General features: G+C 53.1%; 2 protein-coding genes across 10 annotated transcripts in view; both read left to right on the top strand.

The window, feature by feature from the left end:
- Positions 1-6,758, top strand: part of CAPN5 (calpain 5) — a 57,355-nt gene extending 50,597 nt beyond the window's left edge. For all 5 annotated transcript variants that reach the window (XM_019974829.2, XM_070803962.1, XM_019974828.2 and 2 more), the window contains 4 exons: positions 923-1,119; positions 2,228-2,343; positions 2,816-2,952; positions 4,216-6,758. In XM_019974829.2, the coding sequence (XP_019830388.2) occupies positions 923-1,119; positions 2,228-2,343; positions 2,816-2,952; positions 4,216-4,398 (633 nt within the window). In that variant the 3' untranslated portion in view covers positions 4,399-6,758. The remainder of the gene's footprint in view (positions 1-922; positions 1,120-2,227; positions 2,344-2,815; positions 2,953-4,215) is intronic.
- A 1,481-nt stretch (positions 6,759-8,239) lies between these two features.
- Positions 8,240-16,629, top strand: part of MYO7A (myosin VIIA) — a 104,447-nt gene continuing 96,057 nt past the window's right edge. For 2 of the 5 annotated variants that reach the window (XR_011570900.1, XM_070803959.1), the window contains exons 1-2: positions 8,240-8,977; positions 10,874-10,937. Coding sequence is in view for 3 of the 5 variants with exons in the window: in XM_070803959.1 (XP_070660060.1) it covers positions 10,920-10,937 (18 nt within the window). In the remaining 2 variants the exon portion in view is untranslated. Of the gene's footprint in view, positions 8,978-10,873; positions 10,938-13,374; positions 13,545-16,629 lie in introns of those variants that run through there. The other 3 variants (XM_070803956.1, XM_070803958.1, XM_070803957.1) reach the window with 3 other exon arrangements.

The following is a 16,629-nucleotide window of genomic DNA, read 5'->3' on the forward strand; positions in this document are numbered from 1 at the left end:
CTGCCCCAGAACCACAGGCTGTCTGGACAGAAAAGGGGAGGATTGCTGGCGTTCGGGGCTGGGCTCTGGGAGGCCCCACGCTGCTCCCTCCCTCAGGGCTCTGGTCCCACTGAGTCGGAGGCCTTGCTGGGCACTGGGAGGAGGCTTCCTGGGCAGAGCCAGGTGGGGTTCCCACCGGCCACTCCCTGGCCCGGGGCCCCGAGACGTTCCACATGTTGTGATGCCCTGTGTTATGATGACATTCTGCATAGAGGGACAGTGTGGGCCTGCCAGACACCAAGAACCCAGTGAAACCACGTGTACCTGCTAAGGCCATGGCCTGAGCTGAGGCCCTGGCCTTTGGTATGCTGGGTCGTATTATGACAGTTTGTTCATGTCAGTGTGTTGGGACACTCACTGTGTGCTAATATTGTGACTTTGACGTGGCATGACCTTTGCTGATGTGACTGCATGGTGCATCTTCCAAGAATGAAATGGTCTAGCATATCCTGTTAGCCGGTGATGTCATTTCTGGACACATGCTGTGACCTGGACAGACAGTGCTTCTTGGTTCTGTTATGATGTCAGAAACCCCACGGACATTGTCACCAGGGGGATTCCCATTGCCACTGCCTCCCACCCCAACAGCTTCATGAGATATAATTCACAGACCACGTGATTCACTCATAGAGTTGTATGGCCATCACCACATTCAACTTTAAGACACTTTCATCACCTCCAAAAGAAACCTCATGCCCTTTAGTCGACGTTACCCAATGTCATCCACCTGGCCCCCCCACCGCTCCCCCAGCCCTAGGCAGAGGCTGGTCTACTTCTGACTGTAGATTTGCCTAGTCTGGTCATCAAGTGGGGGCAGAGTTGAGAGATGCAGGGTGGGATGAGAGGGGGGCTCTGTGAGACCCAGCGCTTCCGCCCCTGGCAGGTGGAGGAGAACCGCCAGTACCGCATGCACAGCCTGCAGCACAGGGCCGCCAGCTCCATCTACATCAACTCCCGCAGCGTCTTCCTGCGCACGGAGCAGCCCGAGGGCCGCTACGTCATCATCCCCACCACCTTCGAGCCAGGCCACACTGGCGAGTTCCTGCTCCGAGTCTTCACTGACGTGCCCTCCAACTGCCGGTGCGTGGGGGCCGGCCGGGGGCCAGGGTTGGCCGGGCCCAGGGCCACTCCAGGCTGACCCACCATATGCAGCCCAGACATGTTCAGTGTCGTCCCAAGGCGTGGAGCCTGGGCCTCCAGCCTCCCTGGGCTGACATCAGCACCCATCTCTTTTGCCCTTCTCTCCTCCCTGTCCCAGCCTCTCTCATCCACGTGAAGGAACAACTGCTCACGTGTGCACAGCTCTTCACAGTTTACAAAAAAGCTTTCACTCATGCTGTTTGCTCTTCCTGAACGCTGGGTGGGAGGTCTGATGCTTCCATTTTACAGATCAGAATTGCGGATTGAGGTTGGGGGTAGTTTTCTGAGGTCATGCGGCTAGTGGTAGAGTCCTACTAGGTAGACCCTGAAGCCACCCCCAAGCCTGCCTCGGTGCATCCCTGTGCGTCCCCGCCCTGCCCTCCCACCTGGTAGGCAGCCCAGAGTCCCACATCCCAGACTGGGGAGGCAGCTTGTGGAATCAGTGGACCTCGGTCCGGCCAGTCTGTGCTGTGTGGGCAAGCCCTTTTCCCCAGTGAGCCTAAGTAAGTAAGTGTTAGTCACTCAGTTGTGTCCGACTCTTTGAGACGCTATGGACTGTAGCCTGCCAGGCTTCTCTGTCCATGGGATTTTTCCAGGCAAGAATACTGGAGTGTGTAGCCATTCCTTTCTCCAGGAGATCTTCCCAGTCTAGGGATCGAATCCCAATCTCCTATATTTGCAGCCAGATTCTTTACCATCTGATTCACCAGGGAAGCCCAGTGAGTCTGATGCTTCCTAGTGTGTAAAATGGGCCTAATAGTTACCTAGCTCTCAGGGCTTTGTGAGGATTAGAAACAATACCTGCTCCTCCCAGCAGAGTGCTTGACACTCCGTAAGGCATAGCACACTGCTTTTCCCTGAGGGAGGAGGGGGCACCCTGGGGTCAGGATGCAGCCGCAGGAAGCTGACAGGGGTTTGTTTGCCCGAGTCCAGCATTGCGTGGACGCAGCACTGCTCCTGCCCCTGCCTTGCCCTCGAATCCCCTGACTTTCCGCCTTCCTGGCCCCTCTCCATCACCTCCCACCTCTTCTCCTCTGCCCCGCACCAGGGAGCTGCGCCTGGACGAGCCTCCCCGCACCTGCTGGAGCTCCCTGTGCGGCTATCCCCAGCAGGTGACCCAGGTACACGTCTTGGGGGCTGCAGGTCTCAAAGACTCCCCGACAGGTGAGCTTGCCTGCAGAAAGCCCCCAGCCCCCGTCCCCCAGCCACAGACAGCCTCGATAGCTCTCCTGAAATCCACTTTGGGCCCATCCTTGGGATGAAGCTGGGCACGCTGAGTGGAGCAGGCTCTGCCATCTGCCCACGGGCAGTCTCCAGTGTGCGGGGCAGTCAGGTGCAGGATCAGGCAGCTGGGAGGGAGGGTTCAGGGAAGGCTTCCTTGAGGAAGTGGCCTTTCTACAGGTCGTGGAGGTGTTAAGGTATGAAACCTGGTGCTCTGGGAAGGGGAACAGCCTTGGTAAAGGAGGCCAGAGATTAACAGTGTACCCCTTCTTATCTCTGGAAGTTAGGGAGTTGGCCAGGCTCTGGTCTCCCTTCTCCTGAAAACATGAGCCCAGGCTTCTGAATCCAGAGTTCTGTCTCATCCGGGCCCTGCCCCATTCCCTACCCTCACCCCATTGCCCACTCCCTTTTACAGGGGCTAACTCTTACGTGATCATCAAGTGTGAGGGGGACAAAGTCCGCTCGGCCGTGCAGAAGGGCACTTCGACACCCGAGTATGATGTGAAAGGTGTCTTCTACCGCAAGAAGCCGAGCCAGCCCATCACTGTGCAGGTAAGCTGTCCTGTCTGGCGTCCCTCCTGGGCTCCTGGCCTCATGTTTCCCCGCTCAGAATGGCTGAGCTCAGTGTGGCAGGGACCACAGGGACCCAGGAACGCTGGGTTCTTGTTCCCGCTCTGTGCCTGACCTGGTGTGGCCTTGAGAAGTCTCCCGTGTGTCCTTCCTGGAGCCCCGGAGTCCCCTCCGTGGGCTGGGTGAATGGGGTGGATAAGCTGGAGTGATTGTGGGACACAGCAGGGTCAGTCTCCCAGCCACAGACAGTGGTCATCTCTGCCCACCTTGCCCCAAAGCCTTGGGAGTTGTTCCTTAAATTCCCCAGGTGGCAGGTGGAAGGGGTGGCTGTTGCCTGAGAGCAGAGGATCAGAAAGCCAGGGTCCTGGGGCTTCCTGGTGGTCCAGTGGTAAAGAATCCCTTGCCCGTGGAGGAGACAGGGTCAATCCCTGGTCCAGGAAGATCCCACATGCCGTGGAGCAACTAAGCCCGTGTGCCACAGCTGCTGAGCCTGTGCTCTAGAGCCTGGGGGCTGAGACTTGCTGAAACCCGAGCACCCTAGAGCCTATGTTCCACAACAAGAGAAGCCTGCACAGCATAACTAGAGAGTAGTCCCTGCTCGCTGCAGCTAGAGAAGAGCTTGTGCATCAGTGAAGAGCCAGCACAACCAAAAATAAGTAAATGATAAAGTTAAAAAATAAAAAAGAAAGCCAGGGTTCTGGATGTGTGCTTCCTTACCCTCTCAGGCCAAGGTGGCCATGATTCTGAGCTCACTGACAGGAAGCCCTGTCCCCAAGACCCAGGCCAGCATCTCTCTGGGTGAGAAACCATCTGTACACAAATGCCTGGGGACCCTGGGGAAGCTACTGCACTGGGTCCCACTGGATGTGATCGCAGACCCATAGATGTTGGGGTTGAAAGGACCCGTAGGGGCCACTGATCCAACCCTCATAATAAAGATGGGGAAACCAGAGCAGGGGGTGTATCATTTGTCCAAGGTCACCCAAGGTCAACAGCAGAGCTAATAGTGACAGACTTTAGACATGGAAGGGAGCTTTGACGGATGGGAGGAAGCCAGAGGCTCTGGAAGGGGCACAGCCTTGCCCAAGGTCCCTGGTGAGGCAGAGGCGGTGCAGGGCTCCTTTTCCTTGGCCCATCTTGCGCCCCAGGAAGGAGACTCAAGGCTCTGCCACTGTTGCCGCAGCCCCACAGACCCATGCTCCTCTCCTCAGCGATGACCCTGCACCATCCTCTGTCTCTTTCCAGATCTGGAACCACCGAGTCCTGAAAGATGAGTTCCTGGGCCAGGTGCACCTGAAAGCCAACGCAGACGACCTCCAGGCCCTGCACACCCTCCACCTCCGCGACCGCAACAGCCGGCAGCCCAGTGACCTGCCGGGCACTGTCGCTGTGCGCGTGCTCAGCAGTGCCTCCCTCACGGCTGTCTGATGCCCACCCACCTACCTGCACCTGCAGCTCTCATCACCTCTGCATGTCCCCACCCTGGCCAGGGACTAGCCTGGGAGCAGGACAAGGGGTCCTTTTCCCACCTTTGCACTGACCTGCTGTGTGACCTTGGGAGGTCTCTGCCCCGCTCTGGGCCTCAGTGTCCCAAGGACCCCCAAGCATTCCCTTCTCATGGAGGAGTCTTCTTGCCTGAGATTTAAAATAGCACCCCCTACCCCAACTGCCACCATGGCTAAGGGGCTCTGTCCACTGAAAACCTTTTCCCAAGGCCCTGCTGTCTGCCAACAGAGTGCCAAGATGTCACTTGTTTACACACGAACTGCCACATCCCCAAGGCCCACCCTTGTCCCACGTGTCCCCAGGGCCTGCCCTGTGTCCCAGACTTGCTGTCTCTGTCATCTTCATCTGGTTTTCGAGCCACTGTGAAAGGCTGCTTGGCTCTTGGGTTCCTGCTGAGGCTGGAATTAGAGACATGTGCAGGTGACATCTGTCCGTTCTGCAGTCCTACCCACTCACCTGCCTGTCGTTTTTATTCAGAGGAGATTTGCCAAATGAGTAAACATGTCCGTGAGACCCCCGATGGAGCCAGGCCACTGTCCTGGGCCTCTCCTCTGCTCTCAGGTCCTCTCAGAGGCAGATGCCCAGAGGGGCTGCGGTCGCCTGCTCCTAGGTTCCGTTTCATTCCCAGCCTCTGGCTTGGGGTCCCTGGAGAGGCGGTGGCAGTGGTGTCGAGGAAGGGCATCCTGCCCCCACTGCCCTGATGTGGAAAGGAGTGTGTCTGGTGTAGTGGGCCAGCAGGTGGAGGGGGGTGTGGGGACTCCATGGGAGGCACTCGCTCCCAGGGCACACTCTGCTGCAAGACCTGGGCTTTTCCTCGGAGCAGAGGCTCCGGGGTGGTGGTCTCTAGCCTGCAGGTCACCCATTACGCTTGGCAGGAGATGGTAAATCCACTACCTGACCAGAGGCACCTCCACCAACATTCCCCCCAAAAACGCGGCTGAGGAGCCATAACCCTCTTGCTGCCCGGACCAAAATGCTCCTTTTAGTCCTCAAGGTTTTATATTTTTCTGTTTTAACTCTCAATTTTAACCAGGGGTTTTTAAAGGAAAACTGAAAGCCTGAACCCTTTTTTCTTCTTAAACTCCACTTCCTGTGATCCTCTGATTTTATTTTGATCTGCTTGGGGAGGGACGTGAGCGAGGTCATACCGTCTCAGAGGAGGTCTGGAGGTGGATGAAGAAGACGGGTTTGTCCTGGGATGCTTTGCCAACTGGCGTCAGCTGTGTTCTTAGAGTGTTAGGGCTGTGGCCAGTTTTGGGTCTCTTCTGTGTCCTTCTTGGGCTCCAGACCAGGTGATGTAAATGAAAAAGTCCAGTTGATTCAAGATGGGGAATTCCTGTGGCCTTGCTGGGAATTCCTTCAGGGAAACCTGACTTTTTGGCTCCAGATCTGGCTCTTCGGTGCAGTGTCCTGGCTGGATCTGCTGGATCCTTGACTTTGCCTCCTTACTCCAGCCCACTCTGCCCCTGTGTCCTGGTCCTGGGACATGGGAGGGGCCAGGAACTGAAGGACAAGGAGAACAAGAGGATTTCTTTTCCTGAACCTGAGCCTAGGGTGAGGACTTTGTGTATGACCAGGAGCAAGTTGCTTAAACCTCCTGTGCCTCGATTTCCCCTTCTGCAAAGTGGGGCCAATAATTCTCAACTGTCAGCACTCTTCCTAACAAGTGCTGAATAAGGGCAAAACAGTACCCTTTCTCTGTATATCTCTGTATGCGTATGCACTATACACGGTCATGTAATCACCACTTCTCAATGTCTATTGGAAAGGAAGACTCGAGAGTTGGGTGGAGAGCCGAGGGCCAGATAAGCCAGCCTGGAACCTCGGGCCCACACGTGGGTCTTTGTTCAGCCACGTGCACCTGGGCTATGGGGGAACCCACGGCCAACTGGGTGATCTGCATGGGCTTCTGCCTGGGGGCTGGGCACTGTCCCCTGCCCCCTTCTCAAACAAAACTGGCTCAGCAGTCCTGCCCTTGCTTCCCACCCCTCTGGGTGGGCCAGGCTGGCTCCTGGCTGTGTGATGATCTGGGTCCCAGAAGGTCCTGGGGCCTGGGTATGTGAAGATGGAGGTCTTTCAGGCTGGGGCTGGAGGTTGGGTGGGGAGAGCAGCTGCTCTGCTTGCTTGGTGCACCCTGCAGCTTCCACGGGCCTCAAGTCCCCATTTGAAGATGGGTGGGGCTCCTGCTCTGTGCCACCCTGACTCACCCCTCAGGGCCGAGCTCAGGGGTCAGGTGAGTGGAGACCTGTTCTGTTCTCAGAATAAATGTTACCACGATTCCAGAGAGGCTTGCCTGTGTCTTTGTCCCTGGAATGACAGTGAAGGGGACGTTTCCTGGGCCTGGGGGACTGTCCTCTGGTCTGAGAGTCGCATGAGGTAGTCGCAGCTGAGGCTGGGCCCTGCTCTCCCTCGCTCCCCACGGGGAACAGGGTTGCTGTCATAGGGATCACTCAGTTGTCCCTTCACCTTCACATCTGTCCCAGGCACTGGGGGTGCAGCGAGACAGCCAGAGTGCCTTCTGTGGGGCAGTCTCCAGACTGGGGAGGGACACAGAATGAGTGGTGAGGTGGTGTGAGAGCCTGCTGGGGGCAGTTGCGTGAAGGAGGCCAAAAAGGAGATGGGCTTGTGGGGGCACAGATGGGGTGTGGACCAGAGTGGAGGCTGTTGGGGGGAAGATGCCGGCAGCTCAAGCCAGAAAGCCAGGACTGGAAGGAGAAACCGGGTACATTATGGAGATAGAATGGACAGAACTTTGTGACTGGGTTGAGGGAGGGGAACAAGAGAGAAATAACTGAATTAAGACCAACATTTCCCCCTAAGACGGAGAGAAGGACATGATGAATGAGGTGCCCACCTTAGCTTAGTGCCTGGCCCCAGGTGGGTGCTGAGTAGGTGTAGCTACACAGCAGCTGGAGAGAAACACATGCCCGACCCCTCATCCCCTTCCTTACTGCTTCTCTCCATCCCTGCACTCTGCCTGGAACACCGTCTCCTCTCCAGGGCTCAATTTTCCCATCGGTGTGAGGCTGACACCATTGCCCGCCCACTCTTGGATGCTTGGCAAGAGATGATTAGGGGGTGCTAGGTATGGGGGGTGCTAGGTGCCAAGAGGAACCTCCCCAGACGACGGGTGGGAGTCCAGCAGCAGGGACGGGGTCCGGGAGCAACTCGTATCATGGGCTCCTGGTCAAACACACTCCTGCAGCCAGGGGTCTTCAGGGGTCAAGATCGTCAGGTTGAGGGGACCCCTGCCCCCGCAGAGGCTGAGTTCCAGTGCTGTCACCCAGGTGCTCCAGGCACAGGCTGGATGCTTATCCCTGCTCTCCAGGGGGCGCCATTGGGCCATTGGTTCCCCTCTCCACACCAGGTGCCCTACACCATCCTGTGGGTGGCAGCTAGGTGGCCCCTTCCCTCAGGCACATCCCAGTTACAGAGAATTCAAAAGAGCGCCTCCCTCCACCCCGGCCAAAGCTCCCTGGAGAGGCCTGCTTGTCTGGGGCAGCTGCCAGGGTCGCTGCAGGCTAAGGGCCCTTAAGTGCAAGGGCCAGGTCTCAGCGGGGAGTCCTGGGCGTCACTGTCTTCCCTGACGCTAATAGCGAACACTATTTATTCTTCCTTTTTTACTCTCCTCCCCTACTGTAAAATCACATTTTCCACTTCAATTTGCCTGAGTCACACAGTCAGCAGGTTTGACAAAGTTTCCTGGATGTTGAGTGACCACAGGCACCCCCGTCCCTTACCCCCGCAGAACAAGCTGTGGGTTGGTGGTGAAGTGATGAGCTTCAGGGGACACCTCTGAGGGGAGCCCTCGGGAAGTGGCCTGAGGCAATGGCTGTGTGTGTGGGGCGGGGAGGAAGGGCCAGGAGGCAGGGCTCGCTACCTCCCTCCCTGCTTGCTGGTCCTTTGCTCTCACAGCCATTTTGCAGAGAAGGAACCAGGTGTAGCAGAGAGCAGGCAAGGGCCCAGACCCAGCAATTCAGTGACAGAGTCAGGATCAGAACGAGGTTTCCTGAGAGCCTAGGTGCTGAGAGCAGGTGGTGGGTATTACTGCAAAGGATAGGAGGCAGTTGAGGTTGGCGTGAGGGGCCCCGGGCCTGGCTCCACGCAGGTCAGCCACACAGCCGAGAAAGGCCTCGGTGCCCCTGCCTCCCCGCGGGGTGGCCGGTCCTCCCTGCCAGGGCCCTGGGCAGCACAGCCCGCCTCCCAGGCTGATGTCACGACACCCAGACCTTTGAGGGCCCTCCGACTCCGCCTCCCGGGGGAAGGCTCCAGAGTGGGAAGGAGAGGGCAGCCGTGCTGGCCAGAGAGCTGCCCTGGGCGGGAGAGACTGAGAGAGAGAGTCATGCTGTGAAAAACCCAGAGCGACCCCAGAGCAAGGCCCAGAGTGAGGCTGAAGAGGAGGGGGTGCATTCTGCAGGCTGGCCCAGGTCCCCCAACCCAGCTTCCTGAGCCCTCTTTGCAGGTGACAGCTGCAGCGCGGTGCCGGGCAGCTGGGAGCCAGGTAAGGACAGGCTGCTCACTCTCCTGGGCACTGGGAGAAAGGTTTGCTAAATTTCGGGGGAGTCAGGGGCTCGGGCCACCCTGGAGCTACTGCCCCTACTTGCTCCCGGTCTGGGCCCCCTGCCATCTCTCTGACAAGAGCTGGGACGGGAAGGGAGGCTGGGAATGACATGCAGAGGGTGGGGGAAAGGAGTGGCAGAGAGTACTCTGCCCCTGACTCTTTGTCTCCTTAGGCCTCTCTCAGCCACTATCTCTTTCTCTCTCTCTCCTTGGGTAAGTCACTTAGTCTGTGCCTTAAATTTCCCATCTGTGAAATGGGAGATGAAGCCCCACCAGGCAACAGTACTGGAGTGGGGTGCCATTGCCTTCTCCCAAGGGCTTCCCAGGGGGTGCTAATTATAAAGAACTTGCCTGCCAATACAGGAGACATAAGAGATGCGGGTTTGATCCCTGGGTCAGGAAGATCCCTGGAGGAGGGCATGGCAACCCATTCCAGTATTCTGGCTCCTCCGTGGACATGTACAATCAGTTCTCTGTTCCCTGTTGTCAATTAAAAAGTAATTAACTTGAACAGGGATTAGTTTTTATTTTTAGGGAAAAAAAGTCTGTTCTGTAGCTTTTTCCTTACATTTGGCCCTTAAATTCTACTCCCTTTCAACAACCCCTTTCCACCCGCTTAAAGCCATGAAGGCCCAGCACCACAGCTGGGCAGTCCTTGTTGAATTCTCTTCCCAGCCAAGTACCCAGGCCGAGTGCAGTCTCCAGAAAGACAGTGTGCCTGCTGTATCCTGGAGCCCCAGGGCAGGGGTCAGGGCTCAGGTATCAGGCAGTGTCATGGGCAGAGGATCAAATGCCCCAGTGCCTCTGAATGGACCTTATGAAAAATTGATGCTCATCCTCTCATCCTGGGAGGCAGGTAGGGGACCGGAGGGGCCTCCTGCCAGAGCCTATGGGCTGGGGTTGACATTGATCACCACGCTCAGCCCCACAAGTTCTTCCTGAGCTGGCCATGGATTTGGCCCTGGGCTGTATGAGGTAATAGCTGAGCCCCACACCCTGCCCTGGATCAACTCCCCTACTTTGGAAGCAGGGGTGGGACAGACCCTGACCAGACAGCAAATGCATATAGTCAGGGCTAGACAGAGGGAAACATCAGAGCTCTTGGCAGCCTGGGGATGGTCAGGGAAGGCTTTCTGGAAGAGGTGCCATGAAACCTAGGTAGGAATTTGAGTTCCAGGCAGAGGGGCCAGAGTATGCAAAGGACAAGAGGTATGAAAAGGGCTGGCATATTTCAAGAGTGAGTGCTGAGGATGGCCTAAGGGCAAGGGTAGGGCAGGGAGAAAGCAGGGAAGCAAGCTTTAGAGGCACAGTCTGGGCCTTAAACGCAAAATGGAAGAGAGACTAGGGTCACCATCCTGAAGGCAGGGGCTGTCATGAGCAGGTCATGCTCAGCCTGGCCTTCCTCTTGGGCCAGCCTGTCCCTGTCCCCTGCACTCCTGGGGCAGCCCTGAGCTGGGTGGTTAGAGACCAAGTCTTAGTCCTGAATTTGCCCTGCCCTGCTGTGTGACCTTTGGCAAGTCTTGGTCCCTCTCTGGGCCTCTTTGCCCATGTGTCTGGGTGAACGGGGTTGCACTTGCTGCTATTTTAGGAGCCCTTTGGGAACCTTTGAATAACAGCAGTGAGAGAACAGCTCAGCTGCTCTGGGCAGTGGAGCTGGTGACAGTGGCAGAGGCTCAGGTCACACAGGCTGGGCTGTGGCCAGAGGGAGAGAAGCCAGAGAGGGTTCCTCAGAGGCAGGAGGGGCTGGGCTTTGGGAAGAGCCCAGGTGACCCCAGGCAGGCCCAGTGCTTCCAGGGCTGGCTTGTTCAGAGGCTTGCTATGGTCTCTTTCCCTGCAGAATCGTGTCTGGCCAGGCGGGCAGCAGGAGCATTTGACCAAGGACAATGGTGATTCTTCAGCAGGTGAGTGCTTCCCCCCACCCCACTGACCTTCATCTTCCTATGCCAGGAATAACCCTAGAAAACTCCTATCTATGCTTCAAAACCCAGGTGTGAAACTTTTCCTGACTCTCTCAGGCTCAGTCTAGAACTTCTCCCTCTGAGATGTCTGTTGGGACCTCCCTTTCTCATTGCACTCACCCCGCTGGTCAGAAATTACTTATTTATATATATCTCCAAATCCCGGGGTGTTCCAGGCAGTGGAACAGCATGAGTAAAGGCCCAAATGTAGGAAAACTCTTGGGGAAAGAGAAGAGGGAGTTGGCAAGTCTACTGAAGCCAGACCTGGAAGGGCCTTGAGCCTGCCTGGGGAGCAGTGAGTCGGGGGTGACATGGCTGGAGCTGCAGCCCCTGGGTAATATGGGGAAGAAGCAGAGGTGCTGCCCCTAGCTGAGTCCTCCAGCCCCTCTTCTTTCCCAGGGTCACAATGGCCCCTGACCTTCAGCCCTTCCCCGTGATTAGCCCGAGGCTCTAATGAGCTCCTGGTCTCCAGAGCCAGGAATGTGGGCCCTGCGCCAGGTTGGCCTGGCACCAGGCCCCTGGGCTGGTGGGGGTGTGCCCTTGGGGGCTTGACCAGTGGCCTCATGTCCTCCAGGACCATCTGGGACCAATGGGCAGCCTCATCCGGCAGCTGCATGTTTGAGTGTGAGTATGTGGATTTGTGTGTGAGAAGGTAGGATCGGGAGAGACAGACTTCTGTCCTGGGGCTGGAGGAGACCCCCTCTAGAGACCCTGGGCCTGAGAGTCCGTTCAAAGGACTGTCAGAGATGGCCAAGACCACCAAAAAAGGGAAGGTCACTGTCACCGAGTGTTGGCTGGGTGCCAGGAACTGAGCTGCAGGCAGAGATGGGCGAATGGGGACATTTGCAGACTCCAGAGGAAAGGCTTGGGTCACCCATAGCCCCCAAGGGCGTTTTCCCTCAGGAGATCTCTGCCTCGATGGCCACCCTCTCCCAACCTGCCCCCAAACCCTGGCCCACCTCACCTGAACCTGGCTCTGCCCACCCCTCACACAGAAAGCACATTCCTGTTACTTCTCTGGTCCTGAATGAGGTCCCAGCTCTGGGGAGCCAGCCAGCCACACAGCCTTGAGCTCGTCTTGGGCTTTGCTATTGTGGACTTTGAGTGCGTCCTTCAGCCTTCCTGAGCCTCAGTTTCCTTATCTGTCAAAACAAGGATAAAAACCTCCTTTGCCAGCCTGTCTGCTGAGAAAATGAAATGCCCGGAGGGGTTCAATCAAAGTGCTTCTTCTTTCATCTGCCTCCCAGGTCCCCCTCCCTCCTCCTGCTGCCCCTTGCCCATTCTGAGCACTTCGTCTCCCATCTCCTGGCTGACTTCTAAGGCCTCACTGTGACCACTGCCTTTGGGACCCTTCCCTGTCCTGCCCACATTAGAGCCTGGTCACACTCCACCTTCTTCCCTTACCTTACTGGGGCTTCCTGGTGAGCCCAGAAATGGGGGACAGCCTTCATCCTGCTCCCCACTGCCTCTCAGCCCTGGTACCAGCCCTCTCAAAGATGGAGCTCTGTGCTGAATGAATGAGTGATTGTGGCTACACCCTCATTTGGTTTGGAGGGCTAGGGCATAATGACAGGTAGGCCTCAAAGGGATATTTAAGGACAAAAGATGATAACACTAGACAATGCTTGCCCAGTGATGGACTCAGCTCAAAAAAGATTAACTGCCACAATTACTACTACTAAAATCATATTCATAGCATTCCTGTGTATGAGGGTTTTCCATTCTTTTCTCTCCTTCACTTTATTTGGGATAAGTTCTTTGAGGAGACCACAGAGAATATGATGATTCTTGATCCATATGTAGAGGGTCCCATCCTAGCCTTTGTGTGGAGCCCCCAGGAGTACCAGGCACCGAAAACATCTTCATAAAGATGTGTTAAGAATCCAAATCTCTTCACTCAGGAAAAAATTTTACTCATTTGCTAAGGATTCTAATCCTTTAAGTAGCATCCACATCCGTCCTACTATATGCTGGGTACTCTATATACTTGATTTCATTTTATTGTCATAAGGCAGTGAGGTAAGGATCTTTGTGCCAATATCGCAGGTGAAGAAATTGAAGCCCAGACAAAGTAATTTAGAGCTGGGGCAGGTCCGGATAGGATAGGGAGCCATGCTGGTGAGGGGGGCAGCACGCAAGGAGAGGAGACCTTGCAAGGGGGCTGCTGTGCAGGGTACAGGGTGTGGCGCAAGGAGCGGGCACAGGGCTGAGGAGAGGAGCTCAGACTTCCCCTGCTGGGTGAAGGGACATTTGTTGAGCATGAGCTCCTTCCTAGGGACCCTGTGGTAGTTTGAGCAGACCCATGATGCTGATGGCTTTGGGAGTGGTGGTGGGGGTGGGGTGGGGTGGGGAGTGTCTAGAGGTGCCTAGTGTGCCAGGAGATACTTCCTCCAGCCACAGTCTCACCCACCCACCCAGCAAAGTGGCACTCAGCCCCTTCTCTGTACCAGGCTGGGCACAAAGGATGCAGAGATAAACTGACTACTCCCTGTCCTGGAGGAGTTTCCAGACCAAAGCGGAGACAGCCCTGAAACGCAGCAAGGGCACCCCGTAAGCAGAACTGTGATAGCAGGAGTCCTGGGGGAAGCGGGGGTGGAGTGGGGTGGAAGGGATATTGGGGATGGGGAGGCTTCTGTGATATGGGGTGGGTGGGGGGTGGCGGTGCTAGGGAAGGCTTTGAGGCGTTGCGATAGCCCCTCACATACAGCTGGGAGACTGTGGTCTCAGGGAGAGGGAATTGCCCCAGGTTGCAAGGCTAGCTAGTGCTCGTGAGAACCCAGAGGTCCATGGTACATGTAACCTGCTTCTTTGAGGACCTCGGGGAAGGCTGCTCTGCTTAAGTAAGATATGATTTCTGGCTCGATGGTGAGGCCAGTGGAGGGACTAGATGTACTTTGCCCAGATTCATAGATCAGAGTGAAGTTTGAAGATAAATTTGTGGACTGTTGGTAACAGTTGGATTAAGTCTTTTATTAAAATATAATGTTTTTCTTTGTCTGTTGTAACAGTTTCTGATTTAAAGTCCATGTTGTCAGATATTAGTATAGCCACCCCAGCTCTTTTTTGGTTACTATTTTGCTTGGATATATTTTTCTATCCTTTCGCTTTCAACCTATTTCTGTCTTTGGATAGAAAGTGAGTCTCTTATAGATATGATAGCATATCATTGGATTATGTTTTATTTCTTTTAGCCTATTATGCCAACTGCTACCTTTTAATTAGAGAGTTACATTCATTTCCATTTAGAGTTACTTCTGCCATTTTGCTATTTTTCTATATGTCATATCTTCCTCCCCTCAGCTCCTCTATGATGACTTAAAAATTTCTTTATTTTTTATTGACGTATAGTTGACTTACAATATTGTGTTAGTTTCAGGTTCACAGAAAAGTGCTTCAGTTACACATAGATACAGACATACACATATATTTTTTCAGATTCTTTTCCCTTATAAGTTATTATAAAATATTGAATACAATTCTGGGGGCTATACAGTAGGTCCTTGTTGGGTTATCTATTTTATATATAATAGTACATATCTACTATATCTAATCTCAAGCTCTTATTTTGTGTTTAATTTTTTTCCCCCGCTCTACTGTTTTGGTTCCCTTCTCATTCATTTCTCCCTCTCTCTCTAGCTGTTACTCTGGAGTTTACAGATTTTTTCTACTGGAGTTTACAATTAACACCTTACATTTAATAACAAGCTAGTGGGGGTTAACAGCAACTTAGCTTCAGTAGTATATAAACACTCTGTACAGTTTCAGCCCTCTCTCTTTATAGTGTTACTGTCAGAAATTACATCTTTATATGCTATGAGCCCATTAACATAGATTTGTTATTTTATGCATTTGTTTTTTAAATCACATAGGAAAAAAGCAGAGTTACAAAACAAAAATAACAATTAGGCAGGCTTTTATATTTACCTTTGTAGTTACTTTATTGGATCCTTTATTTCTTTGTATGGCTTGAGTTGCTGTCTCGTGCCATTTAATTTTGGCCTGAAGGATTACTTTCGGCATTTCTTATAGAGTAGGTTTACTAGCTATAAACTCCCTCAAGTTTTGTTTATCTGGGAATGTCTTAGTTTCTCTTTCACTTTCTAAAAAATGATTTATTTATTTATTTATTTGATTTGATTGTGCTGGGTCTTCACTGCAGTGTGAGGGCTTTCTCTAGTTGCGGCAGTGGGGGGCTACGCCTCGTTGTGGTACCTGAGCTCACTGCGGTGGCTTCTCTTGCTACAGAGCACAGGTTCTAGGCTCTTGGGCTTCAGAGTCGCAGCACATGGGCTCAGTAGTTACGTCTCTAAGGCTCTGGAGTGCAGGCTCGGTAATTGTGGCTCGTGGGCTTACTTGTCCCACAGCATGTGGAATCTTCCCGAACCAGGGATTGGACCTGTGTCCCCTGCAATGGCAGGTGTATTCTTATCCACTGTAGCACCAGGGAAGTTCAAGTTTCTCTTTCACTTTCGAAGGATATTTTTGCCACACACAGAACTCTTGTTTGAAACATGTTCTTTTTCCTTTTTGTACTTCAAGTATATCATCCTACTGCCTTCTGGTATCCATGGTTTCCGATGAGAAATTAGCAACTAATCATATGGAAGATCCTTTGTATATGATGAATCATTTCTCTCTCGTTTTTAAGATGCTCTTTTTGCCCTTGTCTTTTGACAGTTTGATTATAATGTGTCTCAGTGAGGATTTTTTTGAGTTTATACTACCTGGAATTTATTGACCTTTATAGATGTGTAGATTTTTATATCTTTCATCAAGTTTGGGATCATTATATCTTCAAATATTCTTTCTGCCTCTCTCTCCCATCCTTCTGGGATTCCCACTGTGCATATGTTGATCCACTTGATGGTATCTTGTAGGTTTCTTAGTCTCTTCTCATTTTTCTTAATCCTTTTTTATCTTTATGCTCCTCAGACTGGATAATCTCCAAGTATCTTCAGGTTTGCTGGTTTTTCTTTCTGCCTTTTCAAATCTGCTGATGACACCTCTACTGAATTTTTCATATTAGTTATTTTTGAACTCCAGAATTCTACTTGGTCCCTTTTTATAATTCCTGTTTCTTTACTGATATTCTCTACTTGGTAAGATGTTGTTCTGGTTTCCTTCAGTGCTTTGTGCATATTTAAAACTGTTGATTAAAGTCTTTGTCTATTAAGTCCAATGTCTGGGCTTCCTCAGGGAAATTTTCTATCAACTTTTTTTTTTCCTGTGAACGGGCCATATTTTATTATTTCTTTGCAACTCTCATTTTTTTGTTGTTGAAAACTGGACATTTTGATTATTACAATGTGATAATTCTGGAAGTCAGATTCTCCGCCTCCTCAGGCTTTGTTGTTGCTGTTTATTTGTAAATTGTTGTTTTGTTTAATGACTTTTCTGAACTATTTTTATGGCGACTACATTCTCTATTGTGTGTGGTCACTGAAGTCTCTAAACGATCTAGAGCCAAAAAAAAAAAAAAAAAAACAAAACTAGAAAATCTTGATCTTTACAGCTGGGCTGTGCATGTGTGTGTTTGGGTGTGACTTTAATGCCCTCTCAGGTCATTTACAACTCGGCCTTAGCCTTTATTCCCTGTCTGCATGGAGCTTGAGGTCAGAGCTTATGGTCATCTCAT

Source organism: Bos indicus, chromosome 15 (assembly GCF_029378745.1).
Source record: "Bos indicus isolate NIAB-ARS_2022 breed Sahiwal x Tharparkar chromosome 15, NIAB-ARS_B.indTharparkar_mat_pri_1.0, whole genome shotgun sequence".
NCBI classification, from domain to species: Eukaryota; Metazoa; Chordata; class Mammalia; order Artiodactyla; family Bovidae; genus Bos; species Bos indicus.